Genomic DNA, 16,019 nt, shown 5'->3' with positions numbered 1-16,019 from the left:
GGATCTTCCTGCTGCTCCCCACGAGCAGAGCCTGGGCAGAGCAGGGAGGAGCTGCCAAACCCCAGGCAGAGGTGAGCAGCAGCACCACCAGGCTTTTTTTGGACCAAAAAAACGCCACAAACTTCCACCTCCCTGAGGCCACTGCAGAAATTCCCAAGGGAGACTGCTGGGAGAGGAAGAGCTGGGTTGGAAATCAGGGAGCACTTGGAGCAGATGGATCCTGCAGGATCCCTGGCAGGAGCCAGCCCAGCCCTGTCCCAGTGTGGATCAGCAGCTCCCAGTGAGTTTTAAAAAATTTCAGCTCCTTCCCAAAGCCAATCCCTGCTCCTGCTGGAGTGGGTGGCAGTGGAACCTGCTGCTCTTCCCTGCATCTGTTTTAAATTCAGTGATATTTTCCTCAAGATTGGCTTCCCAAAACCTGCCTGGTTTTCATTTTTCTCCTCATACCTGCAGTCCCACCCCCGGGCTGAGCTGAGTTTTGTCGCTCTGAAATAACAAAAAGCTCCCAGTTAATTTTGCTCCAAACTCTTCCCTCGCCTCCCACTTGCCCTGTGGTGCCGCAGGGATTTCAGGAGGAAAAGGCACTGTGAGATGCAGATTTTTTTACTTTTTTCCCCTGGAATAAGATGCAGAAAGAGGAAAAATGCAAAATGTGAAGCACTTTGCTGCCCTGAGCTTCCAGCACTGTCAGCTCTTCCTGAGTCAGGAATGCTGGGCAGGCTCCTGCTGAGCTCCTGCTTTTCCAGCCCATCACCAAGTTCTGCCCATTCTGGAAAAAAAGAAAATGCAGAGCAGAAAATCCACTCCTCTCTCCCAAGAGGTCAGAGTCTGTGGGAGCAGGATCTAAAAACGGAGAGGAAACTGGTGGATTTTGGGTTGTTTCCATGGAAACTGCAGTTATTCCAGTGATTCCTTGCTTGGTTTTGAGCTCCTGACCCCGGAGCCTTTCCTGCTCCCGTGGTGTGACCTCTCCTTGGGAGCAGCCCCGGATTCTCCTGCAGGATCAGCAGGGATGGAGGGTCTGGAGCCAGGAACAGGAGAAGAGAGATGGTCTGGGAGGAGAGAGGAACTGGGGAAGGCAGAATAAAAGAGAAAAAACAACTTGGGAGGAGAGAGGAGAGGAGAGGAGAGGAGAGGAGAGGAGAGGAGAGGAGAGGAGAGGAGAGGAGAGGAGAGGAGAGGAGAGGAGAGGAGAGGAGAGGAGAGGAGAGGAGAGGAGAGGAGAGGAGAGGAGAGGAGAGGAGAGGAGAGGAGAGGAGAGGAGAGGAGAGGAGAGGAGAGGAGAGGAGAGGAGAGGAGAAGAGAAGGAGAGGAGAAGAGAAGGAGAGGAGAAGAGAAGGAGAGGAGAAGAGAAGGAGAGGAGAAGAGAAGGAGAGGAGAAGAGAAGGAGAGGAGAAGAGAAGGAGAGGAGAAGAGAAGGAGAGGAGAAGAGAGGAGAGGAGAAGAGAAGGAGAGGAGAAGAGAAGGAGAGGAGAAGAGAAGGAGAGGAGAAGAGAAGGAGAAGGAGAAGAGAAGGAGAAGGAGAAGAGAAGGAGAGGAGAAGAGAAGGAGAGGAGAAGAGAGGAGAGGAGAAGAGAAGGAGAGGAGAAGAGAAGGAGAGGAGAAGAGAAGGAGAGGAGAAGAGAAGGAGAGGAGAAGAGAAGGAGAAGGAGAAGAGAAGGAGAAGGAGAAGAGAAGGAGAAGGAGAAGAGAAGGAGAAGGAGAAGAGAAGGAGAAGAGAAGGAGAAGGAGAAGAGAAGGAGAAGGAGAAGAGAAGGAGAAGGAGAAGAGAAGGAGAAGGAGAAGAGAAGGAGAAGGAGAAGAGAAGGAGAAGGAGAAGAGAAGGAGAAGGAGAGGAGAAGGAGAAGGAGAGGAGAAGGAGAAGGAGAGGAGAAGGAGAAGAGAAGGAGAAGGAGAAGAGAAGGAGAAGGAGAAGAGAAGGAGAAGGAGAAGAGAAGGAGAAGGAGAAGAGAAGGAGAAGGAGAAGGAGAAGAGAAAGAGAAGAGAAAAAGGAAGAGAAGGAGAAAGAGAACTGCAGGAACTCCTCCTGCTGAAGAACTCCTGCCTGATCCATGTCCACATCCACATCCCTCTCCTAAGGGAAGAACCAAGGAGCTGCTCCTTCATTTCACTGCCCTAGACCAAGGCAGAATGCTGATGCTGCTCGTGATAACTTGAACAAATCCCTGTGCTGGTTCATTCGTGCCGTGGTCTCGCTGCTCTGTGTCTGCTGTGAATTATTCTGGATTTAATAAAGGGATTTTTCCCCTTGCCTTTGCAGTCCTTGGTCAGCAATAACAATTATTGACAAATGGAACCAATATTGGCTGAATCAGCTTCGTAAAGAGCCCCCTGTGCTGTGCAGATCACGGAACGGCCTCTCCTGGCATTTAGCAAAGGTGATAAATATTAATTATAACAATGCTGCTCCCAGCCCAGCTGATGGACAGCTGCAGGCAGCGTGGCTGGCCTCTGTCGTGCTGGGGGTGACTCCTGCTGCTGAGGGCTCTTTGGGGGGCTCCAGCAGCCCCAGACGGGTGGGGCTGGGCTCTCTGCCACCTTTCCTGTGCCATCATCCTCCTCTGACAGCCTGGCCCTGCCTAGGACACGCTGGGAAAAACAGGTCCTGGGTTATCCCAGCACCAGGGAGGGTGACGTGGATCCCAGAGCCAGAGCTGAAACCTCCTTCCACAGTGAGGAAAAACATCATTTCACAGTGAGGAAAAACCTTCTTCCACAGTGAGGAAAAACCTTCTTCCACAGTGAGGAAAAACATCCTTCAGAGTGAGGAAAAACCTCCTTCCATGATGAGGAAAGATCTCTTTCCATGACGAGGAAAAACCTCCTTCCACAGTGAGGAAAAATCTGCTTCCATGATGAGGAAAATCATCCTTCCATGGTGAGGAAAAACCTCCTTCTACGGTGAGGAAAAACCTCCTTCACAATGAGGGAAAACCTTCTTCCACGATGAGGGAAAACCTCCTTCAATTATGAGGAAAAAATCTCCTTCCACGATGAGGAAAAACCTCCTTCAATTATGAGGAAAAACCTTCCACAGTGAGGAAAAATCTCCTTCCACAGTGAGGAAAAATCTCCTTCCACAGTGAGGAAAAACCTCCTTCCACAGTGAGGAAAAAATCTCCTTCAATTATGGGGAAAAACCTCCTTCCACAGTGAGGAAAAACCTCCTTCCACAGTGAGGAAAAATCGTCTTCCACGGTGAGGAAAAACCTCTTTCCACAATGAGGAAAAACATCCTTCCACGATGAGGAAAAACCTACAGTGAGGAAAAATCCTCTTCCATGGTGAGGAAAAACCTCCTTGGCTTCCAAAGATGAAGAAAATCATCATCTCACAGACACCACGGTCTTGTTCATGAACCTTGTGTCTTCCTGGGCTGGATGTTCCCTCTGGAATGTGATTCCAGCTCTCCTCTCCCTCAGCTTTTTCCTGGCCCCAGCTTGGGCCAGTGGCTCCTCCAGCTCCAACTTTCTCCTCCCTGATCTTAAGGAAAATCAAACCCCTGCTTTACTTCCCTGCAGTGGAGACTCTTGGAGTTTTTTGGGTTTTTTTTTTAATCACTCCTCTTTAATCTGTCACTTTGTTCTATCTGGCAAAGGTTAATTTTATATTCTTCCCTCGCTCTGCTCCTCTCCCCTTTGTCAGCAAGTCCTTTGTTGTTTTATTTTCTGATCTGGCGACTGCACCTCTCCCTGGCTGGGCTGCTGGAGGTCCTGCCTGAATGCTAATTCACCCCCTTGGATTTAAAAATTTAGAGGAGACACCTCATCCCTGCAGCTGAGACATTTCCCTGGGTGCAAATGCATTTATTTTCAATTTTCCTGAGGCAGATTACACCGTGCTTATGCTGACAGAATTATTTGACAGCATCCCCTGATATTTCAGCGTCTGCTAGAGAGAGAGAGCCCAAAAAAAAAAAAAATCCTGAGGATGTTTCGCAGTTTGTTTTCTCTTTAATCTGCTCTCTCTCTGGCTGAGAGCAGGGAAAGGATTGTGCAGCTCCGTGGCCTTGATAACGTCACGGGGACATCCGAATTATTTGATCCCAGCCCATTAAGTGGTGAGGGGAGACAGAGGGAAAATAACAGAGGGGAAGGCAGAGCAGTGATCCAAATAATTGTCTAAATGCCAACCCCGAGCCAGGCTCATCCTCTGTGCCAGGAATTAGGGAGATGGATGTTCCCAATAATGGGTTTTACCAAGGGGAAAAAGGATGAGCAAAGCATCCGTACATAAAATATCCCCAAGTTTGGGCAGGTAGCACTTCAAAGGCAGCCTTGCCTTCCCGGATTAATGGGCCTTGGCAGCTGCAGCCCGGGCTGGGCTGAAGCCCTGGAGGGTTTTTCATGCACGCTCTTCCCCTCAGCTCCGTTTTAAGCCTGGTTTTAATGATTTCCGTGGTAGTGGCAGCCTGGTTGGGCGCCTCTTTTTGGGAACCAGCAGAAGTCGGGGGTTTATTGGTGGTGGGAAGAGCTTCCCCTCCACCAGGGCTGCAGATTCCTCTGGTTTGTCCCGACCCCCAGGCTTGGGAATGTTCTTGGGCTGCTCCAGGGAGCATCCTGCATCTCCTGGTGCTCAGCCAGGTGAGAACGACTTCCCAAGGGCACAGACAGAGCAAATCAGCTCCAGCTCCTTCTCCAAACATTCCATTTGTGCTGTATCCCACAAATATTCCCTGTGGCGTGCATGGGAGGAGTTTGGTGAATGCAGTGGGTCACTCTGGAGAGGAGCACGAGGGGCCAAAAATGAACTCAGCAGATGGAAAGGGCAGATTCCCTTTCCCTTTCCCTTTCCCTTTCCCTTTCCCTTTCCCTTTCCCTTTCCCTTTCCCTTTCCCTTTCCCTTTCCCTTTCCCTTTCCCTTCCCTTTCCCTTCCCTTTCCCTTCCCTTTCCCTTTTCCTTTCCTTTCCTTTCCTTTCCTTTCCTTTCCTTTCCTTTCCTTTCCTTTCCTTTCCTTTCCTTTCCTTTCCTTTCCTTTCCTTTCCTTTCCTTTCCTTTCCTTTCCTTTCCTTTCCTTTCCTTTCCTTTCCTTTCCTTTCCTTTCCTTTCCTTTCCCTTTCCCTTTCCCTTTCCCTTTCCCTTTCCCTTTCCCTTTCCCTTTCCCTTTCCCTTTCCCTTTCCCTTTCCCTTTCCCTTTCCCTTTCCCTTTCCCTTTCCCTTTCCCTTTCCCTTTCCTTTTCCCTTTCCCTTTCCTTTCCATCTGCAGCAGCCTGGGAATGGATGTGTCACCCGTGGGTGACAGAGCTGGGCCAGGGACAGCAGCAGGGGAGGCTGAGCTGGTTCCTTGCCCCAGGCTCTGTGGGATGTGCTGGGCTGTGGCCACGGCAATAAATGAGGTTTGGAGGCAAAACCCAGCTCGTTTCATGCTGGTTTTATTTTGTACCAGCTCGAGTCACCCACTGGATTCTTGGGAGGTTTCCTGAGGATGAGAATTCACCTGGAAAATGCCAGATCCCACCTCAGAGGCATTTTCTTCCTGCTGTTAAAGAAACCTGGGAGGGACTGGAAAGTGGCAAATCCACCCCAAGTCCCAAAGAACAGGCGTTTTTTCTTATCCCAATAAGATAATGAAAAGATAATAATAAAAGATTCTGATTCAGTGGTGAGCAAAAGATTCCAATTCAATGGTGACTAAAATATTCTGATTTATTGGTGACCAAAAGATTTGCATTCAGTGGTGACCAAAAGTCCTGATTTAATGGTGACCAAAATATTCTGATTTAGTGGTGACCAAAATTTCTGATTTAGTGATGACCAGAAAATTCTAATTCATTGATTACCAAAAGCTTTTGATTTAATGGTGACCAAAAGATTTGGATTCAGTGGTGACCAAAAGGTCTTGATTTAGTGATGACCGAAAGATTCTGATTTAATGGTGACCAAATATTCTGATTCAGTGATGACCAAAAGGTTCTGATTTAGTGGTGACCAAAAGATTTGGATTCGGTGATGACCAAAAAGTTCTGATTTAGTGATGACCGAAAGATTCTGATTTAGTGATGACCAAAATATTCTGATTCAGTGATGACCAAAAAGTTCTGATTTAGTGATGACCAAAATATTCTGATTCAGTGATGACCAAAAAGTTCTGATTAAGTGATGACCAGAAAATCCTGATTTAATGGTGACCAAAAGATTTGCATTCAGTGGTGACCAAAAGGTCCTGATTTAGTGATGACCAAAAGATTCTGATTTAATGGTGACTAAAATATTCTGATTCAGTGGTGACCAAAAGATTCTGATTTAATGGTGACCAAAAAATATCTGATTTAGTGATGACCAAAAGCTTTTGATTTAATGGTACCAAAAGATTTGGATTCAGTGGTGACCAGAAGATTCTGATTTAGTGATGACCAAAAGATTCTGATTTAATGGTGACCAAAAAATATCTGATTTAGTGATGACCAAAAGATTCTGATTTAATGGTAACCAAAAGATTTGGATTCAGTGATGACCAAAAGATTCTGATTTAATGGTGACCAGAAGCTTCCCTGCTGCTCCTGCGAGGGAGGGAATTAAAGAACGAACGGAAGGGAACTAATGGCAGACCCAGGGTGGGGTTTTCCCCTCCTGTCTGACACTCAGGTGGTGACAGAGGTTCTGTCCTGGGCTCTGGCAGCCTGGAGCTCGCTTTTCCCCCTGCAGACAAAGCCCTGCCCTCCCTCCTGAGGGGTGAATTTTTGGGGCAGGGCCGCGTGGGGCTGACATCGCTTTCCCTTTGCAGTTTCCTGCTTTTTCAACTTCACCAGCCCGTCGGGGACCGTGCTGTCCCCCAACTACCCCGAGGAGTACGGCAGCAGCCTGCACTGCGTGTGGCTCATCATCGCCAGCCCCGAGAGCAGGATCCACCTGGCCTTCAACGACTTCGACGTGGAGCCCCAGTTCGATTTCCTGGCGGTGAAGGACGGGGGCACGGCCGAGTCCCCCGTGCTGGGCACCTTCTCGGGCAGCCACATCCCCTCCTCGCTGACCAGCAGTGGCCACGTGGCCAGGCTGGAGTTCCAGACTGACCACTCCATGGAGAAGAGGGGCTTCAACATCACCTTCACCAGTGAGCACTGAGGGATTCTGTTTGGGGGGTGCTGCCTAAAAAGGGGATTAAAAAAAGCAGTTCTGTTTATTGAAGAATAAATATTAATTTATTTTCTATTTATAATTTATTTCATATATGTTATAAATAATATATAAAATATATAATACATTGTACATATTATATATACTATATATACATATATAATTATATATGTATAATACATATTATATATAATAATGTATAGTAAAATATAATAATAGATAATAATAGATAATGTAATATGTACATATAATACATAACATATAACCCAAATATATTATATATTATTATATATACTATACTATACTATACTATACTATACTATACTATACTATACTATACTATACTATACTATTATATTTATTATTATATTCTTAAATTCTTAGATAAATTCTTAAAGCCATTTCTGAGAGGCTGCTGAGCTTGATAAACCTTCATGGGGCTAAATAACAGGCTGGTCTCACACAGACACGTGTCACTGACTGTTCTCCTTTCCTCTCCCTCTCCCTCTCCCTCTCCCTCTCCCTCTCCCTCTCCCTCTCCCTCTCCCTCTCCTCTCCTCTTTTCTTCTCCTCTCCTCTTTTCTTCTCCTCTCCTCTTTTCTTCTCCTCTCCTCTTTTCTTCTCCTCTCCTCTTTTCTTCTCCTCTCCTCTTTTCTTCTCCTCTCCTCTTTTCTTCTCCTCTCCTCTTTTCTTCTCCTCTCTTTTCTCCTCTTTTCTTCTCCTCCTCTCTTTTTTCCTCTTCTCCTTTTTTCCTCTTCTCCTTTTTTCCTCTTCTCCTTTTTCCCTCTTCTCCTTTTTCCCTCTTCTCCTTTTTCCCTCTTCTCCTTTTTCCCTCTTCTCCTTTTTCCCTCTTCTCCTTTTTTCCTCTTCTCCTTTTTCCCTCTTCTCCTTTTTCCCTCTTCTCCTTTTTTCCTCTTCTCCTTTTTCCCTCTTCTCCTTTTTTCCTCTTTTCCCCTTTTCCTCTTCTCTTTTTTCCTCTTTTCCCCTTTTCCTCTTCTCCTTTTTTCCTCTTTTCCCCTTTTCCTCTTTTCCCCTTTTCCTCTTCTCTTTTTTCCTCTTTTCCCCTTTTCCTCTTCTCTTTTTTCCTCTTTTCCCCTTTTCCTCTTCTCTTCTTTCCCCCTCTTTTCCCCTTTTCCTCTTCTCTTCTTCCCCCCTCTTTTCCCCTTCTCCTCCTCTTTTTTCCTCTCCTTTCCCCTCTCCTCTCCCGGCAGCGTTCCGGCACAACGAGTGTCCTGACCCCGGCGTTCCGGTGAACGGGAAGCGCTTTGGGGACAGCCTGCAGCTGGGCAGCTCCGTGTCCTTCCTGTGCGACGACGGCTTCATCCGCACGCACGGCGCCGAGACCGTCACCTGCGTGCTGCAGGAGGGCAGCGTGGTGTGGGGACAACGCCGTGCTGCGCTGCGAGGGTGAGCCCTGGGAGGGGAGGGCTGGTGTTAGCGTAGGAAAACATATAACTACACAAAGGCGATCATATGCGGTTCTTTATTCCAGCGCGCGGGACACAGGGGTGATAATACACCCAAATCTGATGTCCAAAGGATACAGAGTCGATTCGTGATTTTTATAGTTTAAATTATACACATGTTAACTAACCCCCACCCCTAGATACTGATTATCCTATTCCTTAGTTACTATCTTAAATCATACCTACGCTTCTACCCTGATCCACACTTGATTTGGTTAAAACAATAGCATGGAGCTGTTTACAGAAGCTGACGCTTGTTCCAAGCTAGCTGCGTCAAGTTCCAGTTGTACGTTCTCTACTTTCCTCCCCCTACACATTACTCAATCCAGAAATTATATTTTTTAACCCTCCACCAACACTGGGAGGGTGATAGAGAGCCCCACGGGGAGTCCTGGGGTGGTTTGGGCATTAAAGATCTCAACAGGGAGTCCTGTGATGGTTTGGGCATTAAATAAAGATCTCCACAGGGAGTTCTGGGGTGATTTAAGGTGGGAGGGGTGTTAAAGATCCCAGAGGGGAGTCCTGGGGTGGTTTGGGCATTAAAGATCCCAGCAGGGAGGGCTGGGCTGGTTTGGGGTGGTTTGGGCATTGAAAATCCCAAAAGGGAGTCCCAGGGTGGTTTATGCATTAAAGATTCCAACAGGGAGTTCTGGGGTGGTTTGGGCATTGAAAATACCCACGGGAAGTGCCGGGCTGGTTTGGGGTGAGAGGGGTGTTAGAAATCCTAACAGGCAATCCTGGGCTGGTTCGGGGTGGGAGGGGTGTTAAATATTCCAAAGGGGAGTCCTGGGCTGGTTTGGGCATTAAAGAACCCCACGGAGAGTTGTGGGCTGGTTTGGGGTGGTTTGGGTGTTAAAGATCCCAACAGGGAGTCCCGGGCTGGTTTTGGGTGGGAGGGGTGTTAAGGATCCCAAAGGGGAGTGCTAGGCTGGTTTGGGGTGGTTTAAGCATTAAAAATCCCCACGAGGAGTCCCAGAGTCGTTTGGGGTGGTTTGGACATTGAAAATCCCAACAGGGAGTCTTAGGGTGGTTTGGGCATTAAAGATCCCCCACAGAGAGTCCTGGGCTGGTTTGGGGGTGGTTTGGGTGTTAAAGAACCCCACGGAGAGTTGTGGGCTGGTTTGGGTTGGTTTGGACATTGAAGATCCCAACAGGGAGTCCTGAGCTGGTTTGGGGTGGGAGGGGCGTTAAAGATCCCAAAAAGGAAGTCCTGTGATGGTTTGGGCATTAAATAAAGATCCCCACGGGGAGTTCTGGGGTGGTTTAAGGTGGGAGGGGTGTTAAAGATCCCAGAGGGGAGTCCTGGGCTGGTTTAGGGTGGTTTGGGCATTGAAAATCCCCACAGGGAGTCCCAGGCTGGTTTGGGGTGGTTTGGGTGTTCAAGATCCCATGGGATCCCAGGGACACTTCCACCATCCCCGTGTGCTCCTGTCCAACCCAGCCTTGGACACTTCCAGGGATCCAGGGGTAGCCACAGCTTCTCTGGGAATTCCAGAGAATTCCAGCCCAGCTCCTCCCCACCCTCCCAGCCAGGAATCCCTTCCCAGTGTCCCCAGATCTTCCCTTTTCCAGTTTAAAGCCATTCCCTGTGTCCTGTCCCTCCATCCCTTGTCCCAGTCCCTCTCCAGCTCCCCTGGAGCCCCTTTAGGCACTGGAAGGAGCTTGGAGCTCTCCCTGGAGCTTTTCTTCTCCAGATGAACATTCCCAGCCTGGTGGGAGAGAGATCCTTGTCTTCCTCTTTTCTTCCTCCTCTTCTCTTCCTCCTCTTCTCTTCCTCTTCTCTTCCTCTTCTCTTCCTCTTCTCTTCCTCTTCTCTTCCTCTTCTCTTCCTCTTCTCTTCCTCTTCTCTTCCTCTTCTCTTCCTCCTCTCTTCCTCCTCTCTTCCTCCTCTCTTCCTCCTCTCTTCCTCCTCTCTTCCTCCTCTCTTCCTCCTCTCTTCCTCCTCTCTTCCTCCTCTCTTCCTCTCTCCTCTTCCTCTCCTCCAGGTGCATTTCCCTGCAGGGACAGAGATTTTGGGGTGAATTTTGCCGCTTTTTGTGATCCCCAATCAGGGTTCTGCCTGTCAGGGTCTCACATTCCACAGTGTCCAGCCAACACCTTCCAGGATTTTCCTTTGGAAGCTGCTGTCTGCACAGAGGAGTCGAAGTTTCAGTTCAAATATTCCTGAGCTTTATTTTCCTTTTGTTTTTTGGTGTGAAATGAGCGCTGGGGAACATCTTTATTGTATTCATTTGATGATTTGATGATCGGTTCTTGTTACAACAGGTGTTTTTCTAATAACAACAACAATAATAATAAAAGGTTTAGTGATGACTCAAAGTTTCCCTGCTGCTCCTGCCAGGGAGGGAATGAAACAACAGGGGATGGAAAGATCCAGGGTGATGTTTTCCTGCTTTTTGATGCATCTGAAATATCTGATATTTCTATAATGACAGAAGTTCTGTCGTTGGGCTCTGGCAGCTCTGAGAGGCAGAAATTCTGCATTTCCATCTCCTGGCCACAACAGCCATGAGGGGAGCTGGGCTGAATTAAAGCCTTTAATTCAGATTTCAAAGCTTTTTTTGGGACTTTCAAGCCTCTCCTCTGGAAAAGAGAAGTGAAGAAGGAGCTCATTAGGACTGAAACTCTTCCTGTGCCCTGTGCTCTCAGGGAAGTGATGCCTTGCTCTGGTATTTGCAGCAATTTCAATAACAAGTGCCGAGCTCTTGAGAAACAGCCCTGGAATACTGAGAAATAATTGGAGTAATTGGCCCTGCGTTGTCTGAGCAGCAGATCCTGGCCATTGTCTTTGGGGCTGGAGGAAGAAATCAATTGTCTTTTATAGAATAAGAAGCTGGACTTTTTCTATTCTTACATAATTTTGCTCCTGACAAAACATAGGTTTAATTCAGGGCTTCTATTACTTTCAAAGCCTTTAAATTTACATATTTTTAAGTATGGAAGGGAAGCATTCATTAAATAATACACTTTTAATCAACTTTTATATTTGATAACCCTCTGCCTTCTCCTCCTGATCACTCTGGTGATTTCTTTGACTCGCCCTTCAGTCTGGACATTTTAATTACCCTTTTTAAGCAAGGAGAAAAGCCCAGAGATCTAAAGTCCTGCTCAGCACTTGAAAAAAATTAATGGGAACGAAGGAGACAGAGAAAAGGGTGGAAATCCTGACAGGAGAGGATGCAGCTTTGGGGCAGAAAGGAAAAATAATTGCTTTGGAGCCAGCTGAGATCAAATGACTTTCAGACTTTTTTTTCTGCCACCCTTCCGAGCAGCGGGGGAGCTTTGGGGCTGGGGCTGGCACATTTTGGGGCACCTCCAGGGTGACATTGGGGCTGGCCCTGGGTCACTCCTTGGAGGACAAAACCTGCAGGTTTTTTTGGCAGGTTTTTTTCCCCGAGGGCTGTGGGATTTTTGTGCCTCTGGGCCTTCAGACCCAGAAAAAAAATGCAATAAAGCGCCTACAGCTGCTGCTGGTGGCACTGGGGACCACGGCGTGGAATTAATGCCCTGCTCTGGGGCTGTCCCTGGTGGTAGCAAAGCCATGACTCAATTAGCAGGGCTGGGAGAGATTTTTCTGGCACCTGAAATGCCGAGTGACCTTGCAGTTTGCTCTGCTTTTATATCCAATCATTATTTTACACCCCGTCCCCTCCGAGCCGGGCCCAAGGTCGGCCCTGCCGGCTCCCAGGGGCGCAGCGGCTGCGTTTGGAGCTGAAAAGGCAATTTCTGAGCAGTTCATGTTGGCTTTCCATCTGGCTCTGGTGATTTTTAACTCGTGGAGGGGACAGAAGTGCAGGGAAGGGGTTTCAGGGCTGGGGACACCTCTGGGTGCTGCAGCTCTGTGACATTTTGTCCCCCCACTTTCAAAGGTGTGGCACTCAGCGGTGCTTTAGCGGTGGCATTGGCAGTGCTGGGCTGGATGAGCCTGCAGATCTTTTCTAGACGGGATAATTCTGTGCTTTTTGTCCTTTTTTTGTGTCCCCAGCACCCTGTGGGGGCCACCTGACGTCCCCCAGCGGAACCATCCTGTCCCCGGGCTGGCCTGGCTTCTACAAGGACTCCCTGAGCTGTGCCTGGGTCATCGAGGCCCAGCCTGGCTACCCCATCAAGATCACCTTTGACAGGTGCTCACCTCCACGGGGAACCCCAAATTCCCTGGATTTGGGTGGATTTGGTGATTCCAAAGGGAAGGGGATGAGCTGCTCCCCGTCGTGTCCAGCTCTGAGCTTCTCCCCTCTCCCCTTTTTAATTTGTGAGCTGCTGGCAGGGAGTTAAAGCTCACCCAGCACTGGGGAAGGAGAGGTGGGAATGGTTCTGTCTGAACCCCCCTGCTCATTTTCAGGGGTGTTTTAGACACTTTTTGGGGGGCTGAGCTCCCCCGTGTTCCTTGGGTGGGGGGAGCAGCACGGAATGCTGAGGTTTTTTGGCTTTCCTTGGATTTCCTGCCAGAGGAGGGCTGTGCTCTGCTGGCCCTGGGGCTGCCTGTGTGGCAGGGCTTGTTCAGGAGGCACAAGGATGGAGATGGAGGTAGGTCCAGATATCCTGAAAATTGGATTGTCCAATATAATACTATTATTGTATTGGATTATTATTATTATTATTATTATTATTATTACCCAATATAATATTACTATTATACTGGATATTATTTTTATTTTTTATTATTAGTATTATAATTATTATTATTACTATTATTACCCAATTTAATATTACTATTATATTGGATATTATTATTATTATTATTATTATTATCCAATATAATATTACTATTGTACTGGATATTATTTTTATTTTTTATTATTAGTATTATAATTATTATTATTACTATTATTACCCAATTTAATATTACTATTATATTGGATATTATTATTATTATTATTATTATCATTATTATTATTATTATTATTATCCAATATAATATTATTATTCCTGGAAATCCAGGAATCTCTGGCAGTGCTCTCTCCAGAGGGCAGAGAGGAGCTGCCACTGCCACCACTGCCACCAGTGCCACCACTGCCACCACTGCTGTGACATTTGGGGCTCCATGGCTCTTTCAGCCCTGTTCCATTTGCTGCCTCAACACCTGGGCAACATTTTCGGGCTGGAGAAGCTGCCCAGCCTGGTGGGGGTCAGCATCCCAAAAAAACCCCAAACCCCGTGCGAGGTGCCCTCAGTGAGACCCTCAGGCAGCAGCCAGGACCCGCCCCTGCCCCCGTGGAGCTTCCAGGACCTAAATCAAGCGGCAGCAGCAGTGCTGGGGGTCTCAGTGCCCCGCTGTCCCCTGCAGGTTCAAGACAGAGGTGAATTACGACACGCTGGAGGTGCGGGATGGCCGCTCGTACTCGTCGCCGCTCATCGGCGTCTACGACGGCACGCAGGTGCCCCAGTTCCTGATCAGCACCAGCAACCACCTCTACCTGCTCTTCACCACGGACAAGAGCCACTCCGACGTCGGCTTCCAGATCCGATACGAGAGTAAGGGCACGCTGGGCACAGAATTCCCTGGAATTCTCTGGAATTCTCTGGAATTGCCCGGGTCCCAGCAGCACCACGGCCTCGGTTGGGGTGCCCCTGAGTCTCTTTTCCCCCCTGTGCCAGGCACTCACTCTGCTCAAGGGCTGGGCAGGGGGGAAGCTGCTGCTTTCCTGCTTTTCCTGGGATCCCACAGTGGAAGGGAACTTAAAACCTACAGGCAGTGGGGTCCTCTCTCCCTTTCCTCCTCTCACTTTGATAATTTTCCTCTCTCTATCCTCTCACTTTTGGGATTTTCCTCTCTCCCTTTCCTCCTCTCACTTTGATGATTTTCCTCTGTCAATCCTCTCACTTTGAGGATTTCCCTCTCCCTTTCCTCCTCTCACTTTGAGGATTTCCCTCTCCCTTTCCTCCTCTCACTTTGAGGATTTTCCTCTCCCTTTCCTCCTCTCACTTTTGGGATTTTCCTCCTCTCACTTTTGAGATTTTCCTCTCTCCCTTTCCCCCTCTCACTTTGAGGATTTTCCTCTCTCCATCCTCTCCCTTTCCTCCTCTCACTTTTGGAATTTCTCTCTCTCCCTTTCCTCCTCTCACTTTTGGAATTTCTCTCTCTCCCTTTCCTCCTCTCACTTTTGGAATTTCTCTCTCTCCCTTTCCTCCTCTCACTTTTGGAATTTCTCTCTCTCCCTTTCCTCCTCTCACTTTGAGGATTTTCCTCTCTCTATCCTCTCACCTTGAGGATTTCCTTCTCCCTTTCCTCCTCTCACTTTTGGAATTTCTCTCTCTCCCTTTCCTCCTCTCACTTTTGGGATTTTCCTCCTCTCACTTTTGAGATTTTCCTCTCTTTCCTTTTCCTCCTCTCACTTTGAGGCTTTTCCTCTGTCCATCCTCTCCCTTTCCTCCTCTCACTTTTGAGATTTTCCTCTCTCCCTTTCCTCCTCTCACTTTTGGGATTTTCCTCCTCTCACTTTTGAGATTTTCCTCTCTTTCCTTTTCCTCCTCTCACTTTGAGGCTTTTCCTCTGTCCATCCTCTCCCTTTCCCCCTCTCACTTTTGAGATTTCGCTCTCTCCCTTTCCTCCTCTCACTTTGAGGCTTTTCCTCTCTCCATCCTCTCACTTTTGGGATTTCCCTCTCCCTTTCCTCCTCACTTTGACGATTCCCCTCTCTCCCTCCTCTCCCTTGGAGACCCCCCCCCCTTTCCCTCTCCCTCTGTGGATCCCCCCAGGCCCTGGGAGCCCCCGGGGCTGTCCCGGGGCAGTGACCCTGCCGTGTCCCCAGCCGTGAAGCTGCAGTCCGACCACTGCCTGGACCCGGGCATCCCTGTGAACGGGCAGCGCCACGGCCACGACTTCTACGTGGGAGCTCTGGTGACGTTCAGCTGCGACCCCGGCTACACCCTGAGCCACGGCGAGGCCCTGGAGTGCGAGCCCAACTTCCAGTGGAGCCGGCCCCTGCCCAGCTGCGAGGGTGAGCAGCCCCTGCCCGCCCTGCTCTGCTGCCAAGGAGGGGCTGGAAAGCCCCCAGGGGAATTTACTCAATGATTTTGGTGGAACAATCCATGGATTTTGACCCAGTTTGGGTTGATTTGGTTTGGGTTGATCAGCATCTGTTGGATGTTCTTGCGTTTCCTTTTTTCTTCCCAGCTGGTGAAAGATTCTGGATTACTGAACTCTCTCCTTTTTGCTGCCAAAGGAGCAGCTGGAGAGCTCCTGGGAGTGTTTAATCAACAGATTTCAGGAGATTTTGGTGGGACAATCCGTGTATTTTGATGAATTTTGACCCAGTTTGGGTTGATTGGGTTTGGTGTTGGATTTTCCTGTGTTCAGTGTTGGTTTTCTTTTTTCCTCCCAGCTTGTGGAAGATTTGAATCTGGGTTACTGAACTCTTTCACTCCTTTTCGCTGCCAAAGCAGTGGCTGGAGAGCTCCTGGGGGTGTTTAATCAACAGATTTCAGGAGATTTTGGTGGGACAATCCGTGTATTTTGATGGATTTTGACCCAATTTG

At 48.4% G+C, this 16,019-nt stretch overlaps 2 protein-coding genes across 2 annotated transcripts in view; both read left to right on the top strand.

The window, feature by feature from the left end:
- CSMD2 (CUB and Sushi multiple domains 2) overlaps positions 1-16,019 on the top strand; it is a 290,617-nt gene that overhangs the window by 175,609 nt on the left and 98,989 nt on the right. Inside the window, 3 exon segments of the mRNA XM_063419131.1 lie at positions 12,526-12,664; positions 13,828-14,015; positions 15,293-15,481. Coding sequence (XP_063275201.1) covers positions 12,526-12,664; positions 13,828-14,015; positions 15,293-15,481 — 516 coding nt within the window.
- LOC134561818 (CUB and sushi domain-containing protein 2-like) lies at positions 6,461-8,893 on the top strand. The gene is made up of 2 exons (XM_063419130.1): positions 6,461-7,051; positions 8,286-8,893. Exons 1-2 carry the CDS (start codon positions 7,018-7,020, stop codon positions 8,483-8,485), a joined length of 234 nt encoding a protein of 77 aa, XP_063275200.1. The 5' UTR covers positions 6,461-7,017; the 3' UTR covers positions 8,486-8,893.

Source organism: Prinia subflava, chromosome 24, assembly GCF_021018805.1.
Source record: "Prinia subflava isolate CZ2003 ecotype Zambia chromosome 24, Cam_Psub_1.2, whole genome shotgun sequence".
Lineage (NCBI taxonomy): Eukaryota > Metazoa > Chordata > Aves > Passeriformes > Cisticolidae > Prinia > Prinia subflava.
The sequence above is the reverse complement of the archived record's forward strand: the minus strand, read 5'-3'. Positions and strand labels throughout refer to the sequence as shown.

Excerpts from the sequence above, each read along its gene's own strand:
- LOC134561818 (XM_063419130.1), top strand. The coding sequence starts at position 7,018 with ATGGAGAAGAGGGGCTTCAACATCACCTTCACCA. Across the intron at positions 7,052-8,285 it reads CTTCAACATCACCTTCACCA|CGTTCCGGCACAACGAGTGT; the intron begins GTGAGCACTGAG and ends CTCTCCCGGCAG.